Consider the following 24,455-nt stretch of genomic DNA (forward strand, 5'->3'; position numbering starts at 1 on the left):
CGGACCCGCGCCGGGACCCCGCACCGCTGCCGCCTTCCTCGGACCCCCCCCCCGCGCCGCCCCCGGTGCCGCTGCGGCCATGCCCGGCGGCGGGACGCGGTCCCGGTCCCGGGGTGGGTGCGGGAGCAGGTGAGAGCCCGGCACCGGCGACAGCGGGGACAGCGGGGACAGCGGGGACAGCGGGGACACCGGCCCCGCGGGGACTGTGCCAGCGCCGAGGCGAGAGGTGAGCCGGGCCGGGGGCCGGGGGGGCACCGAGCGCCGGGGGTGACCGGGGGACGGGGACACGGGAGCGGCCGCCCCAGCGCGGCCCCGAGCCCCCCGGTGCGGGGTCACCCTGCTCCTTCCCGGGGCCCCCCCATGGCGCTGCACCCGGGACCCCCACGGCCGCGCCCGGCCCGGCCGGGGGACACGGGGACACCGGCTGCCGGTGCTCGCGCGGGGCGGACGTGTCCCCACGCCTGTCCCCACAGGGTCATCGGGGTGCCCGTGGGGTCCAGGTGACTCCTGGGGCCATCGAGGTGCCGGTGTCGGCCCGTGTGTGGGGCTGTCCCCACGGGAGCGTCCCCACGGGGTGGCTGCGTCCCCACGGGAGCGTCCCCACGGGGTGGCTGCATCCCCACGGGAGTATCCCCATGGGGTGGCTGCGTCCCCACGGGAGCGTCCCCACGGGGTGGCTGCATCCCCACGGGAGTATCCCCATGGGGTGGCTGCGTCCCCACGGGAGCGTCCCCACGGGGTGGCTGCATCCCCACGGGAGTATCCCCATGGGGTGGCTGCGTCCCCACGGGAGCGTCCCCACAGGGTGGCTGCGTCTCTGCGGGGTGTGTGTCACCACGGTGCTATTGGGGTACGTGTCACTACAGGGCGTGTGTCACCACGGGGCCGTCACGCTGCCTGTGTCCCCATGAGGGTACCTGTGTCCCCACCCAGCTGCCTGCGGGGCCGCGGGGGTCCCTGTGTGACACACGTGCCACCGTGGGGACACTGGGGCGCGCGTGTCCTCGCAGGGTGCCCGTGTCCCCTGGGGCCGTGCGGGGGACCAGCGCGATGGGGGGGGTCCCATGCTGCCCTGCCCCGGCACAGGGGTCCCCCCGCCAGCCCTCGGCCCCCCCGGCTGTTTACGCCGCCCAGGCTATTTTCGGGCGCCCCGGGTATTTTTGGCCGCCCGGTGCAGGGCAGGTGGGGGAAGGGCTACACCGGCATCACCAGTGGGCGATGGCCGGGACACCCGATCCCGGGGGACACGGTGGCTCTGTCCCCAACGGGGAGTTGCACAAGGCCGGGGGTCAGCACGAGGACGGCATGTCCGGCGGCACTCGGGTCTCTGCCGGCCGCGGCCACGTCCCTCCTGCTGAATCACCGCTCCAGGGCCCGGGGCTCCCTCGTGCCCACGGCCTCGCCGCACCGGCCACGGTGCCGTGAGTCAGGCCCCAGCAGCGCCGCGGCGGGGTGGGGCCGGACGGCATCACCTGCGGCCACCGGCCTGGCCAGGCACTGGCACTGGCCACGGGAGGGGACGCCGGTGGCTTGCGGGGTCGTGGGAGCACTGACCGGTGGCGGTAAGGGGAGGGCAGCGGGGGCCGGACGGGGGGGTCCTGTCCTGCCCCAGGGGGTGGGGGTCCCGTCCTGCCCTGGGAGTCGGGGGGTCCTGTCCTGTGCCGAGGGGTGGGGGTCCTGTCCTCCCCCAAGGGGCTGAGGGTCCCATCCTGCCCCAGGGTCCAGGTGTTCTCTCTTGCCCCAAGGGGGTGGGGGTCCCATCCTTCCCCAGGGGGGCTGGGGGTCCCGTCCTGCCCTGAGGGGAGAGGGGTCCTGTCCTTCCCCAGGGCAGTGGGGGTCCCATCCTGTCCCAGGGGTTGGGGGGTCCCGTACTTCCCCAAGGGGCTGAGGGTCCCATCCTGCCCCAGGGGTCCCCTCCTTCCCCAGGGGCCAGGGGTGCTGCCCTTCCCCAGGGGGTTGGGGGTCCCATCCTGCCCCAAGGGGTTGGGGGTCCCAAACTGCCCCAAGGGAACTGGGGTCCTGTGTTGCCCCAAGGGGCTGGGGCTCCTGTCCCGAGGGTTTGGGGTCCCTCCTGCCCCAGGGGTCCTGCCCTGCCCCAAAGCAGTTGGGGTCCTGTCCTCCCCCGGCTTGGGGGTCCCCAAGGCATTAAGAAGCCACCGGGGCTCGGGAGCTGGCCCTGAGCTCGGTCCTGTGCCCCGGCTGCTGCCCCGCCTCTGGGCTGCTTGCTGCCCCATGGGTCCGTGGGGATGGGGGTCCGTGGGGACAGTGGTCCATGGGTAGGGTGATCCATGGGGATGGGGGTCCGTGGGGACAGTGGTCCATGGGGAGGGTGATCCGTGGGGATGGGGCTCCATGGGGAGGGAGGTCCATGGGCTGGGCGTCCTTGGGGACAGGGGTCTGTAGGGAGGGGGTCTGTGGGGAGGGGGCTCCATGGGGAAGGGGTCCACCCCACTCGGATTGGGGGGGCAGTGCCGCATAGCCTGAGGGGCGGACGTGGGGTGAAGCGGGGGTCTCCGCCGGGCCGGGCAGTAGTCTCTCCCGGGGAGCTCTGGCCCCTTGGCGGGGCACGGCCGGGCGCTGGCGGTGATCCAGCCGGTGGGACGGGATGGGACGGGCGGCGTGCGCGGCATGGCCCTGCCCAGGGTTGTGGCGTGGTGCGGGAGGCCAGCTCAGGTCGCCCGAATTTGGGGCACGCGGGCGGCGCTGCGTGACCTCGCCGGCATTTCCGGCTCCTGGCCGCGGGGCAGACAGCTCAGCCTGGCTCGGCACGGCTTGGCACGGCATCCCTGTGCCCCGCGGCCAGGCTCTGGCTGCCCCACGGCCCATGGGGCTGGGGGGGTGCTCCGTCCCCCCAGGCACCCCCGCTGCCAGGGTCCGTGCCAGGCGGGGGTCCCTGGGCCGCGGCGGTGGGTGCCGACGGGCGTCCCCGGCAGGCGGTGCGGTGGGCGATGGCGGCGCAGGGGGAGTACCGGCGCCTGGAGGACTTCGAGGAGGACTCACCCCCCGGCGAGGAGGAGCTGCTGGTGCACGTCACCGAGGGGCTGCAAGGTAGCGGGGGTCCAGACCCTGCCGGGGGTCCCTGGGGGGTGGGGGGTCACAGCGGGTGCTCTGGGGGTCGTGGTCCCCCCGTGGGGCGCGGGTTGGGGGTTCGACCGGAGGGGAGGGAGGGCAGCCTGCCCGGGGTGTGCAGGCACGGGGGGCAGGCCCAGCCCTGCCGCTGTGGGGTGGGGGCACCGGCTGCCCCACGGCCCTCCAGCTGGGCGCAGGTGGGGGGATTGTGGGTCTCGGGTGGGGGTGCCTCACGGATGGGGGACGCGGGGGGCCGGGGCGGGACGTGCCGAGGCCCCGGCTCAGCCCCCGCTGTTTTTCTCTCCTCGACAGACTCCTGGCACCACATCAAGAACCTGGATAATTTCTTCACCAAGATATCCTTGCGGGGCCCCTGCCTGGCTGCTGCCCAGCCCTGCCCGCGGCCGGCACCGCGGCGGGGGGGCGGGGGGACCCCGGTGCCGAGGGGGGACGGGGGGGGGTCCGACGCCGCGGGCACACGTTCCTTAACGCGCCCCCAACATCTACCACTTCCACCAGAAGAACGGCTTCGCCTGCATGATGCTCTCCGACATCTTCGAGCTGGTGTAAGTGCCGGCGGAAAGCCCGCCCCTGCCTGCCGTGCCGTGCCGTGCCATGCCGCACCAGGCGGTGCCGGGCGGCGCTGGGCGGCCGCGGGGTGAGGGGCTGTGCTGATCCCCCGCCGCCCCCAGGCAGTTCCTGTTCGTCGTCACCTTCACCACCTTCCTGCTGTGCTGCGTGGAGTACGACGTCCTCTTCGCCAACCGGCCGCTCAACCACAGCCACGCCGGGGGGGCGGCCCCTGACCGCGGCAAGGTGACGCTGCCCGATGCCGTCCTGCCCGCCTCGCAGTGTGCCCAGAGGTGAGGAGCGGGGCCGGGAGCTGCCGGCACGGCCGCGCGGGAGTCCCAGCGCTGCCGGGTCCCCGCCTGACACGCGTGCGCCCTGCCAGGATCCGGGCCAGCGGCTGGATCATCTTCCTGCTGGTGATGGCGGCCGTCTTCTGGCTGTACCGGCTGGTGAAGGTGCTCTGCAGCCTGCTGAGCTACTGGGAGATCCGCACCTTCTACATCAAAGCCCTCAACATCCCCTCGGTGAGCGGGGCCGCGGGGACGGGGCTGGCGGGGCGGGGGCCGGCTGTGCCGAGCCCAGCCGTGCCGAGCCGTGCCGTGCCGACGTCAATCGGCGTGTCGTTGGTGCAGGAGGGGCTGTGCAACTACAGCTGGCAGGAGGTGCAGGCGCGGCTGATCTCGCTGCAGCGCCGGCAGCAGATGTGCGTGCACAAGAGGGAGCTGACGGAGCTGGACATCTACCACCGCATCCTGCGCTTCAAGAACTACACGGTGGCCATGGTCAACAAGTCGCTGCTGCCCGTCCGCTTCCGCCTGCCGCTGCTGGGCCCCGTCGTCTTCCTCACCCAGGGCCTCAAGTACAACCTGGAGCTGCTCCTCTTCTGGGGCCCCGGCTCCCTCTTCCAGAACAAGTGGAGCCTGCGGCCGCAGTGCAAGCGGGCGGGCGCCCGGCGGGAGCTGGCCCGGCGCCTGGCGCGCGCCATGGTGCTGCTGGGGCTGGCCAACCTGCTGCTCTGCCCCTGCGTGCTGGTCTGGCAGCTCCTCTACGCCTTCTTCAGCTACGCCGAGGTGATCAAGCGGGAGCCGGGCAGCCTGGGCGCCCGCCGCTGGTCCCTCTACGGCCGCCACTACCTGCGCCACTTCAACGAGCTCAACCACGAGCTGCAGGCGCGGCTGAGCCGCGGCTACAAGCCGGCCACCAAGTACATGAACTCCTTCACCAGCCCGCTGCTCACCGTGCTGGCCAAGAACGTCGGCTTCTTCGCCGGCTCCATCCTGGCCGTGCTCATCGTCCTGACCGTCTACGACGAAGACGTCCTGACGGTGCAGCACATCCTCACCGCCATCACGCTGCTGGGGCTGGTGGTCACTCTGGCCAGGTGGGTGTGCTGGGCCGTGCCGGGCCGTGCCGTCGGCGGGCACGGCGGGCGGCGGGGTGGCTGAGCGGGAGGTGGGACGCCTGCGCCCCGCCCGCAGGTCCTTCATCCCCGACGAGCACACGGTGTGGTGCCCGGAGCAGCTGCTGCAGCGCGTCCTGGCCCACGTCCACTACATGCCCGACCACTGGCAGGGCAACGCCAGCCGGTCGGAGACACGCGGCGAGATGGCGCAGCTCTTCCAGTACAAGGCGGTGAGCGCGGACAGGGCTGGGCGGCGGGACCCCCGCCCCGGACACCCCCTGACACCCCCGTTGCCTGCAGGTCTTCATCCTGGAGGAGCTGCTGAGCCCCATCCTCACCCCCCTCATCCTCATCTTCGCCCTGCCCACCCGCGCCCTGGACATCATCGACTTCTTCCGCAACTTCACGGTGGAGGTGGTGGGGGTGGGCGACATCTGCTCCTTTGCCCAGCTCGACGTCCGCAACCACGGCAATCCCCAGGTGGGGGGGGTGTCCCAGGGTGGGGGGGTCCTGGGGGGGCGTCCCGGTGTCGGGGGGTCCCGGGCACGGCCTCGCTCACCCCCCTGCCCTGCAGTGGCTGTCGGCCGGACAGACGGAGGCCTCCGTGTACCAGCAAGCGGAGAACGGGAAGACGGAGCTGTCGCTGATGCACTTCGCCATCACCAACCCGCGCTGGCAGCCGCCGCCGCCGAGCGAGCTCTTCCTCAGCCACCTGAAGGAGAAGGTGCAGCAGGACGCGGCCGCCGCGCCGCCCGCCCAGCGCATCCTGGCCGAGGGGCCGCTGGGCGCCTCCCTCCTCTCCGACGACTCGGCGGCCACGGTGAGCGGGGTGGGCACGTGTGGCCGGGGGGGTCCGGGGGTCTCCGGCCGGGGCCGCCCTGACCCGTGTCTCCACAGCCGGACGGCTTGCTGGCCAGTGTCCTGGCCCGGCCCATCCTCTCGGCCAGCGGGCTGGTGTCCTGGGACCGGCGCTTCGCCCAGCCCTGCAGCACCGCCAGCGCCGCCGCCAGCGTCCTGGCCTCCCTGGCGTCGCCCCTGCCCGGGCGGGCACGTGGCTCCTCCGCCGACAGCCCCGGCTGCCACAGCGACCGCCTGCTCCCCGAGGAGAGGTCCTGCCGACGGTGGGGCTGGGGGGGCCTGGGGGCTCGGCACCCCACTGGGCTGGTGATGGGGGGCAATGGAGGGGACGTGGGGAGGGGGTGTCGCGGCGGGGAGGGAGTGTTGTGGCGGGGCCCCGCGTGCCGGCGCGGTGCTCACCGTCTCTGCCCGCAGCCTGCTCCTGAGCGAGTCGCGGCTGCGCAGCCTGAGCCGCTCGGCACTGCTCTCCGAGGTGGCCTCGGCCGAGATGAGCCTCCACGCCATCTACCTGCACGAGGTGCGTCCCCCCGCCCCGGCCACGCGTCCCCCGGCTCCTCTGCCCGCAGCACCCCTGGGATGCGGGTCCCCTGCCGTGCCCCTGCCCGCAGCCCTGCCTGCTGGGGGCTGCGCCCGCCCCGGTGCTCTGCCCTCGCTCCTGCCCGCCACCCCCCACGGGTCTTGCCTGGCCCTGGCACCGGTCCCCAGTCCCTTGTCCCCGGACCCCGGTTCCTGGTCCCCGGTCCCGTGCCAGGCCAGCCGCTGCGCTCCCTGCTCCAGTGCGGGACCCCTTCTCACCCTGGTTTTGGCTGGGGACCCCCCCGGCTGCTGCCAGACCGGGTGTTAGGGGCAAGGCACCGCGGCCGGCGTCACCTTCTGCCACCCCTTTGGGAGCGAGGGTGTGTGTCCTGTTCTGGGAGCCCCCCTCCGCACTGTCCCCCGGGGAGGCAGCTTGCCACGATGGGGGGCTCTGACCGCCTCTGTGGGGGCTCTGACCACCATGATGGGGGTCTCTGAGCACCTCTCCCACCCTTCCAGCTCCACCAGCAGCAGCAGCAGGGCCCCGGGCCCCAGGCCGTGGGGGTGTGGGTGGCCGCGGGGGCACCCAAGCCACCCTCCGTGACCGCAGGTGAGCACCGCGCCAGGGGGACCGGGGACACGTGCTGGCCCTTGTCCCCCGTGGGGCTGAGCCCGGAGGTGGGGCAGCTGGGGGGGTCCTGAGGGCTGGGACCCCAGGCAGGGGCTGTGGGGCCGGGGTGGCTCTGACCCCCGCTGCGCCCCAGGCTCGGCTGCCAGGGCCTCGCAGGCTCAGCACCGGGAGATGCCGCTGGGCGGCTGGGCCGAGGAAGAGGAGGAAGAAGAGGAGGAGGAAGAAGAAGAGCAGACAACGGGCTAGCCGGACTCGGCTCTGGTGGGTGAGGGCACGGCCTGGCCAGGCAGCCCTGGCCTGGGGAGCGTGGGTGACCACCGGGGCTGGGGCCCGGCAGCGGCCGGCCGGCGTGCGTGCCGGCATCCCTGCTGCCAGGGTCCCCGCTGCCAGGGTCGCTGCTCACAGTCCCGTTTCCTCCGCAGGGTCCTGGGTGTGCCGAGAGCTCCCGGCGCTGCCAGGCACAGTGCCGGGACAGCTGCCAGGAGCCGCTGGCCAGGACCGGGCGCAGCGGAGGGACTCGCCACTGCCCACCGTGCTGCCCGGCGGCCGGGGCACGGGGTGGTCCGGCCGGCCCTGCCCGCGTGGGCTGCCTGCTGGGGCGCGTGGCCTTGCCGGTGGCCCCGCCGTGGCGCGGGGCCGGGGGCGCTGCCGGGGGCAGCCAGCCCCGCCAGGTGCTATATTTATGGGGGGGCACGGGGCGCCCGGGATGCCCCTTCCCGGGGCTGGTGCCATCCCCGCTCCCGCCGCCTGCCCGGGCCTCTGCCCCCCGCGGTGCCCTGCCCCGGGCACCGGCCGCACCGAGCCGCCGTGGGAAATAAAGGTTTACAGAGGGGCTGTGCCCAGCGGTGACTGCGCCCCGGCGCTGGTGGGGGGCTGGGGGGCGATGCTGTGGGGACGTGGGGCTGTGCAGGGGGATGCCGTGGGGGCGCGATGCCGTGGACAGGGCCGTGGTCGTTCGGAGTGCGATGCTGGGGCGTGTGGGCAGACGGCAGCGGTGGTGCCGGTGCGGTGCTGCTCGCATGCAGCCGTGCAGGTTGGAGCTGCGGGGACCGTGGCTGCGTCCCCCCATCCCACCCACCCTCTGTTTCCCGCTGCCCCACGTCTGCCCCCGTCCGTGGCCGGATCAGGGCCAGGTGACCCCACCGCAGAGCCCGGCCCACCCCACCGTTCCCGGCCACGCGTGGTGCCGGCGGTGCCACCCCGGGGGAGGCGAAGCGCCGGGCCAGGGTTATCAAAACTAAACCTTTACTGGGGAGGCGGCGCTGCCTGCAGCGGGGCGGGGGGAGCAGCCGCGGGGGCCCCTCCTGCCCCGGCGCGCTCAGGGGGCCGGGCCCGGCTGCCGGCGCTCCTGCATGGAGAAGGACTGGCTGCGGATGCGGAAGGCCACCTCCTGCGTGCGGAAGGTGAGGCCGAAGATGTCCTCGTGGTAGCGGTTCTTGTCCTGGGGGAGCAGGCGTCAGGGCGGCGTGCCGGGCGTGGTGCCGGTGCCGGCGTGCCACGCGTCCCTGGCCCTTACCCGCAGCTCGCTGATGAAGTCCCCCGCCTGCCCCAGCGTCATGCCGGCCTGCTGCACCAGGATGTGCTGCACCGTCTGCAGCACCTCGGTGGCCATCGTCACGTCCCCGCAGACATACATGTGCCCGGCGCTCTGGCACAGCACCCGGTGCACCTCCGCGGCCAGCTGCGTCCGCAGCACGTCCTGCACGTAGGTCTGGGGACACCGCGCCGGGGCGGCCGCTAACACCCGGCACACGGCCCCAGCCCCGCGTCCCCACCCCGCCCCTTCGTACCCTGTCCCTGTCCCCGTCCTTGTTTCGGTCCCCGTCCTCATCTCTGTCCCCATCCCACCCTTGTCTCCATCCCTGTCTCTGTGTCCCCAACCCTATCCCCGTCCTCATTTTTGTCCCCACCCTGTCCCCGTCCTTGTCCCCGTCGCACCGCTGTCCCCAGCTCCGTCCCCGTCCCACCTTGGGGGTCCCCGGCTCGCGGGAGAAGGCGGTGAGGACCTGGCTGAGGGCCCCCCCCTCCTGCGCCTCCTGCATCTCCTGCCGGTAGATGTGGTCCAGGGCGGAGGAGCGGCAGCCGAACACCAGCACCATGCTGCCCAGCGGGCCGCCTGCGGGGGGGCAGCGGCCAGACCTGTCCCCATGTCCCCGTGTCCCTGTAGCCAGCATCCCCGCTCCCCTCTGTCCTACAGCCCCCCCATGTCCCCCCATCTCCATGTCACAGACCCCCGTGTCCCCCCATCCGCACACCGCCCTGCCCTTGTGTCTCCACGTCCCCGGCCTCCACCCCCTTCCCTCTGTCCCCATGTCCCCAGCCCCGCGCCCCACATCCCCGCATCGCCATGCCCCGTGTCCCCACACCCTCATGTCCCCGTGCCCCCAGCCCCCAACCCTCTGTCCCCAGGTTGCCGCATCCCTGTGCCTTGCGTCCCTTGTCCCGCATCCCGGTGCCACCATGTCCCCAGCCCCGTCACCCCCTGTCCCTGTGTCCGTATGTCCCCCTGTGCCCCTGTCCCCAGCCCCGTGATCCCATGTCCCCCCGTGCCCCTGTCCCTGTGTCCCCGTGTCCCCCCGTGCCCCTGTCCCCAGCCCCCTGTCCCAATGTCCCCCCATCTGCCCCTGTCCCCAGCCCACTGTCCCCATGTCCCCCCATGTCCCCCTGTGCCCCTGTCCCCATGTCCCGCTGTCCCCATGTCCCGCCCTGTCCCCCCATGCCCCTGTCCCCATCCCCGTGTCCCCATGTCCCCCCGTGCCCCTGTCCCCAGCCCCCTGTCCCCCATGTCCCCGTCCCCAGGCCCATGTCCCCGTGTCCCCCCATGTCCCTGTCCCCAGCCCTGTGTCCCCATGTCCCCCCCGTCCCCCATGTCCCTGTCCCCAGCCCCCTGTCCCCCCATGTCCCCCCGTGCCCCTGTCCCCATGTCCCGCCGTGTCCCCCCGTGCCCCTGTCCCCGTCCTTGTGTCCCCATGTCCCCATGTCCCCCCGTGCCCCTGTCCCCAGCCCTCTGTCCCCGTGTCCCCCCATGTCCCTGTCCCCAGCCCTGTGTCCCCATGTCCCCCCGTCCCCCATGTCCCTGTCCCCAGCCCCCTGTCCCCCCATGTCCCCCCGTGCCCCTGTCCCCATGTCCCGCCGTGTCCCCCCGTGTCCCCTGTCCCCATGTCCCCCCATCTCTGCCCGTGTCCCCTGTCCCCATGTCCCCCCCTGTCCCCCCGTCCCCCCCATCCCCGTCCCCAACCTCCGGCCCGCAGGTGGTGCAGCCGGTGCTGCCAGAAGCTGCGGAAGGGCGCGACGCCGGTGCCGGGTCCCACCAGGACGCAGGGGGCCTCGGGGGCGGGCGGCAGCCGGAAGGAGGGGGCCCTGCGGGCAGCGGGTCAGCGGGCGGCGGCGGACCCCGGGACGGCGCCCGGCGGGGGGGGGGGAGAGGCATGCTGGGAGATGTAGTCCTGGGGCGGGGCGTGCAGCGGGGCATGCTGGGAGATGTAGTCCTGGGGCGGGGCATGCCGGGAAGTGTAGGCCCGGTCACGGGGGTGCAGAGCATGCTGGGAGATGTAGTCCTGGGGTGGGGCGTGCTGGGAAGTGTAGGCCCGGTCATGGGGGCGCAGGGCATGCTGGGAGATGTAGTCCTGGGCGTGGAGCGGGGCATGCCGGGAAGTGTAGGCCCGGTCACGGGGGTGTGGGGCATGCTGGGAGATGTAGTCCTGGGGCGGGGCGTGCAGCGGGGCATGCTGGGAGATGTAGTCCTGGGGTGGGGCGTGCAGCGGGGCATGCTGGGAGATGTAGTCCTGGGGTGGGGCATGCTGGGAAGTGTAGGCCCGGTCATGGGGGCGCAGGGCATGCTGGGAGATGTAGTCCTGGGCATGGAGCGGGGCATGCCGGGAAGTGTAGGCCCAATCACGGGGGCGCGGGGCATGCTGGGAGATGTAGTCCTGGGGCATGACATGGGGTGGGGCATGCCGGGAAGTGTAGGCCCGGTCACGGGGGTGTGGGGCATGCTGGGAGATGTAGTCCTGGGGCGGGGCATGCTGGGAAGTGTAGGCCCGGTCACGGGGGCACGGGGCATGCTGGGAGATGTAGTCTTGGGATGGGGCATGGAGCGGGGCATGCCGGGACGTGTAGGCCCAGTCACGGGGGTGTGGGGCATGCTGGGAGAGGTAGTCCTGGGGCGGGGCATGGGGTGGGGCGTGCCAGGAAGTGTAGGCCCGGTCACGGGGGTGCAGAGCATGCTGGGAGATGTAGTCTTGGGATGGGGCATGGAACGGGACATGCCAGGAAGTGTAGGCCCAGTCACGGGGGTGCAGGGCATGCTGGGAGATGTAGTCCCGGGACTGGGTGGCACAGAGTGGGGCATGCCGGGAAGTGTAGGCCTGGTCATGGGGTGCAGGGCATGCTGGGAGACGTAGTCCTGGGGCGTGACATGGAGCGGGGCATGCTGGGAAGTGTAGGTGTGGGCACGGGACAGGGGCATGCTGGGAGATGTAGTCCTGGGGCGTGGCACGGAGCAAGGCATGCCGGGAGATGTAGTCCTGGGCACGGGGGGATGCTGGGAAATGGCGTGGGGGCTGCCCTGCGGCATGCTGGGAAGTGTAGTCCTGTGGGCAGGGAGGGGCGCGGCGGCAGGCGGGGACACGCAGGCGGGGGGCGAGCGGGGCGTCCCTTACCCCCGGATGAAGGCAGGCACCGTGTCCCCGGGCTGCAGCCGCGCCAGCCAGGTGGAGCAGACGCCGTAGTGCAGGGGGCCCTGCCCGTCTGCCGGGACCCGAGCGGCTGGAGGGGCCGCGGCAGGCAGCGCCCCAACCGGCAGCCCCCCCGGCAGGGGCTGGGGACACCGCCGGCCGCGGGCAGGGCTGGGGGACGGGGGCCCTGGGGGACGGTGCATGGGGGACGGGGTGGGGCGGGGGGGCCCCACGTCGCTGGGGGCTCTACCGCGTCCAACGGCAGCGCCCGGGGAACTGGAGGGCCTGGAGGGGCCATGGGGCGTGTGGGGAGGGCTGGGAGCGGGGCGCTGCCGCGCAGGTGGCGGGGCAGAAGGTAGCAGCCCCCCACCCGGGACACCCGCCACCCCCCTGCGCCCGCCCCTGTGGCCGCTCACTCTGGCTGTGGTAGGTGACGACGGCCACGGTGAGGTGGATCTCCCCGGGGCTGGGGCCGGGCGCGGAGCTGATGGAGTAGTAGCGCGGCTGGAGCAGCGGCAGCTGGGTGAGCAGCAGGGAGGCCGGCAGCCCCACCGAGGGGAACTCCTCCAGCACCTCCAGCAGCGTGGGGCACCGGAACCACTTCCAGTCCTCGTACAGACGGGCGTCCTGCGAGGCACCCAGCTGGGCCACGGCCACCGCGCCCGGCACCCTGGCGCGGCAGGGGCCCGGCGTCCCAGCCAGGGAGGGGTCTGGCATCCCAGTATCCCAGCCAGGGAGGGGGCCAGCATCCCAGTATCCCAGCCAGGGAGAGGGCCAGCATCCCAGCATCCCAGCCAGGGAGGGAGACAGCATCCCAGTATCCCAGCCAGGGAGGGAGACAGCATCCCAGTATCCCAGCCAGGGAGGGGCCCAGCATCCCAGCACCCCATCCAGGGAGGGGGCTAGCATCCCAGTATTCCAGCCAGGGAGGGAGCCAGCATCCCAGTATCCCAGCCAGGGAGAGGGCCAGCATCCCAGTATCCCAGCCAGGGAGAGGGCCAGCATCCCAGTGTTCCAGTAAGGGAAGGACCCAGCATCCCAGATCCCAGCCAGGCAGGGACAGCAGCACCCAGCACCTCTCCAGGCACCTGGACGGGGGAACCACACTGCCCAGCATCCCAGCATCCCAGTATCCCTGCATCCCAGCATCCCAGCGTCCCAGCATCCCAGCTGGGCAGGGACCCGGCATCCCCTCTCCCCGGGGGTGGCACCCCCCGTGCCCCCCACCTGGCTGAGCTGCTGCAGGCGCTGGCGGTCGGCCGGCTCCCGCGCCAGCGTGGCCAGGAGCTGCAGGAACCGGGGGCTCGGCGGGGCCGCCACGTCCAGGAAGAAGGTGAGGGCCTGGGCCAGGGTGCAGGGGGGCAGGCGGCTCTGCGGCACCCAGGCCCGGGGCGGGGGAGACCCGCCTGCGGGAGGGCGGGATGGGGCCCGATGGGGATGCTCGGCCCCGGCCCTGGCCCCTGTCCCTGCCCCGTCCCCAGCCCCTTCCCCTGTCCCTTATGCTTCCCCTGTCCCTTCCCCTTCCCTGTCCCCTTCCCCGTCCCATGTCTCTTCCCCATCCCCTTCCCTGTCCACGTCCCCGTCCCCTTCCCCTTCTCCTTCCCTGTCCCCATCCCCTTCCCCTGTCCCTTCCCTGTCCCCTTCCCCATCCCATGTCTCTTCCCCGTCCCCATCCCCTTCCCTGTCCACATCCCCTTCCCCATCCCCATCCCCTTCTCCTTCCCTGTCCCCATCCCCTTCCCCTGTCCCTTCCCTGTCCCCTTCCCCGTCCCATGTCTCTTCCCCGTCCCCATCCCCTTCCCTGTCCACGTCCCCTTCCCCATCCCCATCCCCTTCTCCTTCCCTGTCCCCATCCCCTTCCCCTGTCCCTTCCCTGTCCCCTTCCCCGTCCCATGTCTCTTCCCCGTCCCCATCCCCTTCCCTGTCCACGTCCCCATCCCCTTCCCCATCCCCTTCTCCTTCCCTGTCCCCATCCTCTTCCCCTGTCCCTTCCCCATCCCCAGCCACGTCCCCTTCCCCGTCCACATCCCCTTCCCCGACCCCTTCCCCTTCCCTGTCCACGTCCCTGTCCCCTTCCCTGTCCCCTTCCCTGTCCCCTTCCCCTGTCCCTGTCCCCTTCCCCTTCCCCATCCCCATTCCCTTCCCCTTCCCCTTCCCCTTCCCCTTCCCTTCCCCTTCCCCGTCCCCATCCCCGTCCCCATCCCCGTCCCCGTCCCCCTCCCGTCCCCGTGCCCCCCCCGAGGTCCCTACCGCCGGGGTCCCCCTCCAGGCTCTCCACCAGGAGGGGCTGCTCGGGGGGCGGGGGGTCCTCCACCCTCCCCAGGACCCCCCGCACCAGCTCGGGGCGGTTGGCGGGGAAGACGCCGAGGTGGTCCCCGGGCTCGTACCGCAGCTCCGCCTGTCCCGCCGAGCACAGCCGCACCAGCAGCGTGGCCCGGCTGCGCGGGGGGGTCAGCGGGGGGGCGCGGGGTCCCGGGGGCGGGGGGTCCCGGGGGTGTCAGGGGGTCCCGGGGGTGGGGGGTCCCGGGGGTGGAGGGGGGTCCCGGGGGTGTCAGGGGGTCCCAGGGGTGGGGGGTCCCGGGGGTGTCAGGGGGTCCCGGGGTGGGGGGTTCCGGGGGTGTCAGGGGGTCCCGGGGGTGTCAGGAGGTCCCGGGTGCGGGGGGTCCCGGGGGTGTCAGGAGGTCCCGGGGGCGGGGGGGTCCCGGGGGTGTCAGGGGGTCCCGGGGGTGGGGGGTCCCGGGGGTGTCAGGGGGTCCCAGGGGTGTCAGGGGGTCCCAGGGATGGGGGGTCCCGGGGGTGTCAGGAGGTCCCGGGGGCGGGGGGGTCCCGGGGGTGTCAGGGGGTCCCAGGGGTGGGGGGTCCCGGGGGTGTCAGGGGGTCCCAGGGGTGGGGGGGTCCCGGGGGTGTCAGGGGGTCCCAGGGGTGTCAGGGGGTCCCAGGGATGGGGGGGTCCCGGGGGTGTCAGGGGGTCCCGGGGGCGGGGGGGTCCCGGGGGTGTCAGGGGGTCCCAGGGGTGGGGGGTCCCGGGGGTGTCAGGGGGTCCCGGGGGTGTCAGGAGGTCCCGACAGTGGGGGGGTCCCGGGGGTGTCAGGGGGTCCCGGGGGTGGGGGGGTCCCGGGGGGTGGAGGGGGGTCCCGGGGGTGTCAGGGGGTCCCGACAGTGGGGGGGGCCCTGGGGGTGTGAGGGGGCCCCGGCGGTGGGGGGGTGGGGGCAGGGGACAGGGGTCCCGGGGGCGGGGGGACGGGACGGGGGTGTCCCGGGGTGGGGGGTCCCGGGGTGGGGTGTCCCGGGGCGGGGGGTCCCGGGGCGGGGGGTCCCGGGGTGGGGGCTCACCCGGACTCCTCGCTCTGCAGGTTCTCCACGGAAAGGACCGTGCAGGGGAACACGCGGCGCTTGTGGAGGTGGGACAGCCCTGGGGGGGCACGGGGGGGCTGGGGGGCACGGCGGGCCGGGAGGGGAGGGGGTGCCAGGGAGGACTGGGGGGGGGTCGCGGGGGGTGGGAGATCACAAGGGGCCTCGGGGGGGTCATGGGGGGGCACGGGGGGGGCTGGGGGGGCTGGGGTGGTCGGGGGGGGTCCTGGAAGGGGATGGGGGGGTCACAGTGGGTCCGGGGGGGCTTGGGGGGGAGGTCTCGGGGAGGGGCTGGGGTGTGACGGGGGGGTTGGGGGGTGTCGGGGTGGGGCTGGGGGAGACTCCCGCAGGGTGCCGTGGGGATCCCCCATTTGCGCAGGGGTGGGTGTCCCGGGGGGGGCCGTGGGGTGCCCTCCCCCGAGCTGTGGGGTGGGGGGGGCTGTCACGGGGGGGCCGTGGGGCAGATGCCGGTAGCGGGTGGAGGGCGATGCAGAGGGGTCGGGGGGCTCCCGCAGGGGCCGGGGGTGCTCAGGGGTGCCGGGGGGGGTGCCGGGGGGCGCGGGGGGGTGCCGGTACCGGCCAGGGTCTCTGTGGCCTGGGGCTGAACGACCAGCCGGTGCTTCTGGCGCTTCCAGCCCTGGGGGGGGCAAAGAGCTCCTCGGCCCCCGCCGCCCCGTCCCCCACGCAGAAGGTCTCGCAGGCGGCCTGGGGGCAGCGGAGGGGGCCGGTGGGTGCCTGGGGAGGCCGCTGGGTGCCCCCCACCTCCGTTGCCCCCCCCTGACCTGGAAGACGAGGCGGGCCCACGTGCGGAAGGACTCCTCCTGGGCGCAGAGCTCGTCGCCTTCGCCCATGGGCAGGACCCGCTCCCCCCCCAGCTCCTCCAGCCGCGTGTCCACCGCCCGGGCGAAGGCGCAGAAGTGGGGGTACGCCCGCGAGCCCAGCCCGAACACCGAGAACCTGCCGCCACGGCGGAGGGGGGGGGGCTGAGCGCGGTGACCCCAGACCTGGCACCCCCAGCCCTGGGGTCGGAGCCTGCACTGCAGGTGGGGGCACCCAGGGATGGAGGGGGGGGCACCCAGGGCTGGGGGGGCACCCAGGGCTGGTGGGAGGCATGCTCAGGGTGGTGGGTGGGGGTACCTGGGGCTGCGGGTGGAGGTTGCCCGTGGTTGGGGATGGGGGGCACCCCGGGCGATGGATGGGGGCACCCAGGGTTGGGGAGGGGGATGCTCAGGGCTGGGGGAGGGGGGCACCCGGGGCTGTGGGTCAGGGTGGGGGCTGTGTGAGCAGGGGGTGGTCAGGTCTGTTACAAGTGGGGTTCAGGGTTGGGGACCCCCGGGGCAGCTCCTGCCCCCTCCCACAGCCACGGGACGGACGGGGCCACCGCGGGCTCTGCCCCCTCCCCGGCCGGCAGCCGGCCGCAGACCTGCCCGGCACTCTGTGGCCCCCCCAGGATGGGGCACCCCGAGCCCCAGCCCAACACCGTGCTCCGGCCGGGCAGAGGACCCCATCCCCATCCCCATGGCCATGGCCATGGCCGTGGCCGTGCCGGCGGTACCGCAGGGCGCCCAGCGTGCCGGCGCTGTCGGTGTTGCTCAGCTGCCGCCGCTTCTTCTTCCAGGAGGCGACGAGCTGATCCGACTGCGAGACGCTGTTGAACCGAAGCTTGTAGCTCCTGCGACAAGAGGGCAGGGTGAGGGCAGGGCGAGGGCAGGGCGAGGGCAGGGTGGGCCCTTCCCCACCCCAGCCCGGCACCCCCGGCCTCCCCGGGGCGCTCACTTGGGCGGCTCAGCCTGGGAGGTGCTGGTGTAGGGCGAGGTCATCTCCATCAGCGCCTTGGAGAAGCTCTGTCGGGGGGCGGCGCGTCACCATCCTCATCCTCATCCCCGTCCCCTCTCCCCGCCACTGCAGCCCCTCACCTCCGCGCACTCGGGGGGGTCCCCGTTGCCGAAAGTGCTGGTCACCACCAGCACCAGGGTCTCGTGCTCCAGGGACACCACGTCGTACTCATCCATGCACAGCACCTGCGTGGGGGGGACGCACACGGGGTTGGGACACGGGCGGGGGGCTGCTGCTCCCCCCCCCCGCCTCCCCCTGCCCACCTTGGGGTCGAAGGCGCGTCGGAAGAGCTGACAGAGGTTCCAGGCATAGGTCCGGGATTTGCCGGTCTCGGTGGCGTAGAGGATGGTGGCCTTGACGCGGCGCGCCATCATGTGTCCCATCAGCTTGGCCGAGATCTTCACCGCGCTGGGGGGATCACTGGGTCAGCTCGGGGACCCCCCCTCACCCCGAGACACCCCCCCCAAGGGTGGGCACCTACTTGGCCACCTCCTTGAAGGTCTTTCTCCTGGTGACGGTGGTGCCTTTGGAGACGTAGACCTTCCAGGCATCGGGCTATGGGGCAGGCAGGGGGTCAGCTGTGGGGCGGTGGGGCTGGGGGGCCGTGGGGTGGTGGGGCTGGGCCCACCTGGTAGCGGAAGGTGGGGCAGAGCTGGTAGTTGACCATCTCCTGGTGGAAGACGGGGGTGAGGCTGCCGGAGATGGGGGGCACGATCCAGACCCAGTCGGCAGGGCAACCCCCCCGCGTCCGCAGCTCGTTCTCCATGTGCTTCACGAAGGACTCGGTGGCCGCGTGGTGGTCCACGATCGTCACCTTGGCCACCTGCGGGGACGTGGCGGGCTGGGGGCGGGAGGGCTGGGAGCGGCCGGCGCCCGTCCCGCCGTCGTGGCGGTGTCGGGGTCCCCGTGGCGCGCCGTCCCCCCCGGCCGCGCGTCCCACCTGGTAGCTGTGCAGCACGGCGATGTTCACCTCCACCGCCGCCTTGTCCTTCCAGAGGGACGAGGTCGTCCGCGTGTCCAGCCCCATGCGCAGGGCCACCTCCTGCCGGCGGTGCGGGGGGGGGGGCTCAGCCCGGCTCCCCCCGGGGCTGGGGGGTCCCGGGGGGGGTGTGGGGGGCTGGTCTCACCGGCAGCAGGTTGTAGCGCTGGCTGTCGCAGAGGTTCCTGGCGCCGATCTCGCTGCTCATGTACCAGCCGTTGAAGGGGGCCGCCGGGAACTCCAGCCCCCCGATCTCCAGCAGCATGTTGGAGACGGCCGGCAGCGCGTACCACCGCAGCCCCAGCTCCCCGAACCACTCCAGCCTGCGTGGGGAGGTGGGCTCCAGCCGGGGACCCACGCCGGCCCCACACCTGCCCCATGCCAGCCCCAGCTCCCCAGTGTGGGTCCCCAACCTCCATCCCAGCCCCACTCCCATCCCTTCCCCGGGGGTGAGCGCGTGCGACCCCAGCCCCACGGCCGTGGAGGGGGTCCCGTTGGGGCCGGGAGGGTCCGGGTCCCTTGGGGCGGCGGGGGGCAGGCAGGGCCCGGGGAGGGGGGCACAGCCCCACTCACGTGGGGTGCTGGAGGGGCACCTCGAGGACCAGCTCTGGCGGGAGGGGGAAGAGCTCGGGGGGCTCCTCGGGGCCCTGCAGCAGCAGTGGCAGCACGTCGAAGCGGCCGCCGCCGGGGCTCCAGCCGTGGTGGATGCAGAGCTGGGGGGCGGCAGTGTCAGGGCGGGGGCAGCGCCGGGGCGGCCGGGGGGCCGGGGGCGCAGGGGGGGGTCTCCCCACCTCGGTGATGTCGACATTGGCCGGGTCCCCCTGTATGGAGCCGTCCGGCTGCCGGTACCCGGCGTAGCGGATCAGCTGCGTGTTCCAGATGCGGAAATCGCCCCGGCCCGGCGTCCGCTGGGGGAAGATGGTGATGGCCGACCTGGGGGGGCCGGGGCGGGATGTCACCGACACCCCCACCGGCTGCGGTGTCCGGCCGGCAGCGAGCGCGGTGACGAGGCAGGGCTCTCACCGAATGTTGCCGCGGTTGGTGGCGTACTGGATGTGGGTGCAGAGGAAGCTGAACATCTCCCCCACGTTGGCACAGTCCCGGGCGTCGAACACCTGCGGGGACGGGTTGGGGTGGTGGTACGGGGGGACATCCCCCCCGCCCCATGGAGCACCTGCCCCGGGGGTGACCCCCCGGCCGTGGGGCAGGCGTGGGGTGGGGGGTTCCCCACCCTCACCTGCAGCTTGTTCCACTGGATGCGTCCCACGCAGCGCGCGGCGTTGCGCCAGGCCTGCTTGGCCCCGAAGACGAGCTCGGGCTCCAGGAGCTGGTAGGTGCCGGTGGCCCCGATGGCGGCTTCCACCTCCCGCAGCCGCTGGGTGTGCGCCGGGGAGTTCTCCCTGCGGACACCCCCATGCCTCAGCCCGCCCCCCCCGAGACCCACTGCACCGCTGCGGGGTGCCCGGGGCAGGGGTGGGGATTTGGGGTGTCTTGGGTAGGGATGGGGATTTGGGGTGTCTTGGGGAAGGATGGGACTGTGGGGTGCCCTGGGGCAGGGACGGGGCTGGGCTGTGGGGTGCTCTGGGGCAGGGATGGGGATTTGGGGTGTCTGTCTTGGGCAGAGATGGGACTGTGGGGTGCCCTGGGGCAGGGACCGGGCTGGGCTGTGGGATGCTCTGGGGCAGGGGTGGGGATTTGGGGTGTCTTGGGTAAGGATGGGGATTTGGGGTGTCTTGGACAGGGATGGGACCGTGGGGTGCCCTGGGGCAGGGACGGGGCTGGGCTGTGGGGTGCTGTGGGGCAGGGCAGGGATACGGGGTGCCCCCCCGGGGCAGGGATGGGGGTGTGAGGCATTCGGGGCACCGCTGGGGCTGAGGCTTTGGGGTACTTTGGGGCAGAGATGGGGATGTGGGGTGTCCCAGGCAGGGCTGGGGCTGGGCTGTGGGGCACCCCGGGGCGAGGCTGGGTTGTGGGGCGCCCCGGGGGGGCCCGTGCCGTGCCCCCCGCTCACCGCCGCAGGGACAGGTAGTACTGGGTGATGAAGTCCCGGGCCAGGCCCAGCAGCTCCTCGGCGGGACGGGCACCCTCCGGGACCGGGGCCGGCAGCGGCCGCGGCAGCACCAGCGAGCCCAGGCAGCGTTGCCCCGAGCAGGGCAGCTCCTGCGGCGGGGGGGTCACCTGGGGGGCCCTGCCCCGCACCCCCAGCCCCGCGTCCCCCACCCGCGCCCCCCATCCCTGCGGCCCCACAACCCCATCCACGCATCCCGCACCCCCAGCCCCTCCGTCCCCATAGCCCCCATCCCAGCCCTGCACCCCACATCTTGCACCCCCAGCCCCACACCCCCATCCCCGTGCCCCCCAGCCCTGTACCCCCTTCCCCACACCCCCATCCCCATGCCCCCCCAGCCCCACATCCCCCACCCCTGCATCCCCAGCCCCACAGTCCCCAGCCACACATCCCAATCCCCACACCCCCCATCCTGTGCCCCCCAGCCCCATGCCCCCCAGCCCCACGCCCCCCAGCCCTGCACCCCCCAGCCCCACACTCCCCAGCCCCACACTCCCCAGCCCCGCGCCCCCCACACCTGGAGGGCCTGGGCGCAGAGCGTGTCATAGCCGATGCTCCCCGTCTCCCAGTTCTTCAGCCGGGCGAAGCGGGGGGGCTCCGCTGGGTGGGTGGGTGCCAAGCTGGGGGGGGGGGCAGCCCTGAGCCCTGCCCGGACCTGGGGGACCTCTTGGCAGCCCCCAGCCTGCCCCACGTGTCGAGCACGGCTGGGGGGCCGGGGAAGCCGGGGGGGGGACACACCCCCCACCGCACTTACTCCAGCGGCTCCGACACTGGGACACTCGCAGCCTCTGGCACCCCGGGGTGCTGGGGTGGGCTGGGGGGGCTGAGCTGAGGAGGGGGGACTGAGCTGGGGGGGCTGAGCTGGGGGGGCTGAGCTGGGGGGGCGTGGGGCGTTCCTGGGCCTCGTGCGTGCATGAGTGCGAACAATGGCCATGAGTCAGAGCGGGCTCCCGGCCACCGCGGGGGTGAGCCGACCTCCCGTCCCCTCCCCTCTGGGCTGGGGTGTCCCCACACCTCCCGTCCCCACTCGGCTCCACACGCCCCCTCCCCACCCGTCCCCACACATCCCCGCACATCCCACCCACCCCAGAAGGTCCCGACACGGCCCACAGGCTGCCGGGGGGCTGGCGGTGCCACAGTGGGGCTGCCGGGCCACGCCGTGGGGCAGGGGATGCCGGCATGATGCCACGGGGCACCGAGGGCAGGCAGGCACCGGGCTCTACTGCTGACGGGTGCCCGCGGCTGCACCGTGTCCTGCCCCGGCAAGCTGCGCATGCCACCCCGTCGGAGACACGTCCCTGGTGGGGACACGTCTCCGGTGGGCTCCGGCCACGTGGGGACACCCCATGAGCCACAGTGGGGCCAGGCAGGAGGGGGCCAAGTGAGGGGTGCCCCTCGAGGCATGGGGGCCTGCAGCCCCGGTGTGCCGCGGCACAGTGGGTGCCGGTGCCCCATCCGCCCCATCCGTCCATCCCTCCCCGTCCGTCCCATCCGCCCCGCGCACCCACCTGCCCCGCTCGGTGCCCGCGTTCTCCTCGGGCGCGGCGCTGAGCTGGCGGGAGCAGAGGCCGAGGCCGCAGGAGCGGGCAGCGCCGGGCAGCACGGCCGGCAGGTTGCCCATCGTGCCGCCACTGAGCCGCCGGTGCCGGGAGCGGCCACTTCCTCCGGCCACGGTAGGGAAATGGTGACCTCGGCCGCTCGCGCCTCCGCCCCGTGCACAATGGGTGCCCCACCACCGTGACGCCACCCGCCGGGACGTGGCCTGGGCCGTACCGGGGACCCCACCATGGGGCTGGACGAGGGGCCTCGACCCCCCTCGGCCCTCCCTGCGCCCTGGCACGCAGCCAGGGGCACGCTGCAGCGGCGCTGCCGGGGGACGGCGCATGCAGGACCCCCAGCATGGCTGTGGAGCCCCAGCACAGCCACGGGACCCCAACATGGCCACGGGACCCCAACATTGCCACAGGACCCCCAGCACGGCCACGGGACCCCCCCAACATGGCCACAGGACCCCAGCATGGCCACGGAACCCCTGACACGGCCACGGGACCCCCCCAACATGGCCACGGGACCCCAGCATGGCCACAGAACCCCTGACACGGCCACGGGACCCCCCCAGCACGGCCACGGGACCCCCAGCATATCCCCATGATGGGTGTGGGTATTCGGGGGGGGCACGGGGCAGTGTTCCCCCCCCTTGGGGGTCCCGGGTTTGTGCCAGGAGGTTGGGTGCCCCCCCCCGGTCCCCCCACCCCGGGCTGTGGGGCGGACGTCCGGAGCGAGCCCCCGGCTTCCCCGCCCCCCCCCCCCGCGTGGGGCCGCCGCTCCCCACCCAGTTCCTGCCATTGATGCGCCCGGCCGGTCCCCGGGGACCCCCGAGGGGGCACCCCGAGGGGGGGCTGCACCCCCGGGACCCTCCCCGGGGAGGGGAGGGTGGGGGGAGCGGGAGGGTGGGGGCACCCTGCGGAGGTGGGGCGGGATGGGGGGGTCACCCGAGCTACCGGCGGGGCTGGGAGGTCCCACGGTGACTCCCCGAGTGGGACGGGGGGTGCCGGGGGGGGGGGGCGGGGCCCCCGGGGGTGTGTGTGTCCTGTGGGGGTGCGGGGGGGGGAGCGGGGCCTGGCTGGGGGCGGGTGCGGCCCCCCGGGGCCCTGGCTGGGGGGTCGGGCGGCGGTTGGCCGGGGGGGGGCCCGGCCCGTGGCCCCCGCAGCCGACGGGAAACCGCGCCCGGCCCCGGCTGCCGGCGGTTCCTTCCTGCGCCGGGGGGAAGCGGGGGGGCGGGCAGCGGGGGGGCCGGGGGGGCCGGGGGGTGACGGGCACCGCGGGGGGGGGGGGGGGCAGAGCCGCGGGGGGGGCGCCCCAGGGACCCGCGGGGGGGCACGGGCGGGGGGGCGGCTGCAGCCCCGCGGCCCCTCCCAGCGCGGGATGGGGGGTCCCTGTCACCCCCGGCCTGGGGTGGGGGTCCCAGCCTGCCCCCCCGCCCCCCAGCCGGCTCCGTGCCCCCCCCCCGCAGCCCCCCCCATGCTCGCGGGGGGCGGGGCAGGCCTGTCCGTCACTGCAGAGCGCCCATCCGATTGGCTGTCCTTCCCGGGGGGGCGGTGGCTCGGCGCTGGGGCAGGCGAGGGGGCTGGGGGGGGGCTCAGGGCTTGTCCTGCCCCCCAGCCGGCAGCCCCCCCTGCCCCACAGCCTCCCCCCTGCCCCACAGCCGGCCCCTGCCTATCCGCAGCCCGCCCGTGCCCCGCTCCTCCCCACGCGTGTCCCCCGCGGGGCAGCCGCTGCGCGCTCCGGCAGCCGCCTGGGGCGGGGCGGGGCGGGGCGTGGGTGGGCGTGGCGGGGCGGGGCGTGGCGGGGCGGGGCCGGGCCGGGTTTAGCAGGTCGGTCCCGGCGGTCGCGGCCCCGGACGGTTTCAGCACCTGGGACAGAGCCCGGCGGGGCGGCCGGACTGGGAGCGAACTGGGACGGGACTGGGACGGGACTGGGACAGGGACTGGGACTGGGACTGAACTGGACTGGGACTGGGACGGGAACAGAACGGGGACTCGGGCTGAACTGGGACTGGGACTAGGACTGGGACTGGGACGGGACTGGGACTGGGACGGGACTGGGACGGGACTGGGACTGGAACTGGACTGGACTGGGACTGGGACGGGAACAGAACGGGGACTCGGGCTGAACTGGGACTGGGGCTGAACTGGGAGCAGCACCGGGACCAGCACCAGGCCTGGGACCATAACTGGTACTGGGGCCTGGACTGGACTGGGACTGGGACTGGGACTAGGACTGGGACTGGGACGGGACTGGGACGGGACTGGGACTGGGACTGGACCGGGACTGGACTGGGACTGGGACTGAACTGGACTGGGACTGGGACGGGAACAGAACGGGGACTCGGGCTGAACTGGGACTGGGGCTGAACTGGGAGCAGCACCGGGACCAGCACCAGGCCTGGGACCATAACTGGTACTGGGGCCTGGACTGGACTGGACTGGGACTGGGACTGGGACTAGGACTGGGACTGGGACGGGACTGGGACTGGGACTGGACCGGGACTGGACTGGGATTGGGACTGAACTGGACTGGGACTGGGACGGGAACAGAACGGGGACTCGGGCTGAACTGGGACTGGGGCTGAACTGGGAGCAGCACCGGGACCAGCACCAGGCCTGGGACCATAACTGGTACTGGGGCCTGGACTGGACTGGGACTGGGACTGGGACTGGGACTAGGACTGGGACTGGGACTGGGACTGGGACGGGACTGGGACTGGGACTGGACCGGGACTGGACTGGGACTGGGACGGAACTGGACTGGGACTGGGACGGGAACAGAACGGGGACTCGGGCTGAACTGGGACTGGGGCTGAACTGGGAGCAGCACCGGGACCAGCACCAGGCCTGGGACCATAACTGGTACTGGGGCCTGGACTGGACTGGGACTGGGACTGGGACTAGGACTGGGACGGGACTGGGACGGGACTGGGACTGGGACTGGACCGGGAC

General features: G+C 73.7%; 2 protein-coding genes across 2 annotated transcripts; one reads left to right on the plus strand and one right to left on the minus strand.

Annotated features, from left to right (window-relative positions):
- The first annotated feature begins 204 nt into the window (after nt 1-204).
- ATG9B (autophagy related 9B) lies at nt 205-7,533 on the plus strand. The gene is made up of 15 exons (XM_059818637.1): nt 205-226; nt 2,934-3,048; nt 3,382-3,425; nt 3,571-3,635; nt 3,762-3,932; nt 4,022-4,163; nt 4,272-5,020; nt 5,118-5,271; nt 5,342-5,521; nt 5,616-5,861; nt 5,939-6,150; nt 6,314-6,416; nt 6,935-7,025; nt 7,180-7,307; nt 7,469-7,533. The coding sequence occupies exons 2-14, from the start codon at nt 2,949-2,951 to the stop codon at nt 7,290-7,292; spliced, it is 2,370 nt and encodes a 789-aa protein (XP_059674620.1). The 5' UTR covers nt 205-226; nt 2,934-2,948; the 3' UTR covers nt 7,293-7,307; nt 7,469-7,533.
- Nucleotides 7,534-8,364: 831 nt separating this feature from the next.
- NOS3 (nitric oxide synthase 3) lies at nt 8,365-21,577 on the minus strand. The gene is given in 27 exon segments (XM_059819102.1): nt 8,365-8,487; nt 8,563-8,757; nt 9,014-9,162; nt 10,285-10,406; nt 11,708-11,795; nt 12,139-12,349; nt 12,950-13,128; nt 13,973-14,160; nt 15,056-15,134; nt 15,650-15,718; nt 15,721-15,778; nt 15,856-16,030; nt 16,629-16,745; nt 16,850-16,917; nt 16,990-17,094; nt 17,173-17,317; nt 17,391-17,464; nt 17,538-17,732; nt 17,850-17,951; nt 18,037-18,211; nt 18,462-18,601; nt 18,680-18,821; nt 18,912-19,003; nt 19,126-19,288; nt 19,900-20,048; nt 20,474-20,576; nt 21,465-21,577. Coding segments are annotated over 27 exon segments (3,519 nt in total).
- Nucleotides 21,578-24,455: the final 2,878 nt, after the last annotated feature.

The sequence above is a fragment of the Gavia stellata genome, chromosome 6 (genome assembly GCF_030936135.1).
Source record: "Gavia stellata isolate bGavSte3 chromosome 6, bGavSte3.hap2, whole genome shotgun sequence".
Lineage (NCBI taxonomy): Eukaryota > Metazoa > Chordata > Aves > Gaviiformes > Gaviidae > Gavia > Gavia stellata.

Bases quoted from the DNA above. Each gene is read 5' to 3' on its own strand.
- ATG9B (XM_059818637.1), top strand. From the start codon at position 2,949: ATGGCGGCGCAGGGGGAGTACCGGCGCCTGGAGGACTTCGAGGAGGAC. The intron at 3,049-3,381 runs GTAGCGGGGGTC...TCTCCTCGACAG, and splicing joins CGTCACCGAGGGGCTGCAAG to ACTCCTGGCACCACATCAAG. The intron at 3,636-3,761 runs GTAAGTGCCGGC...CGCCGCCCCCAG, and splicing joins TCCGACATCTTCGAGCTGGT to GCAGTTCCTGTTCGTCGTCA.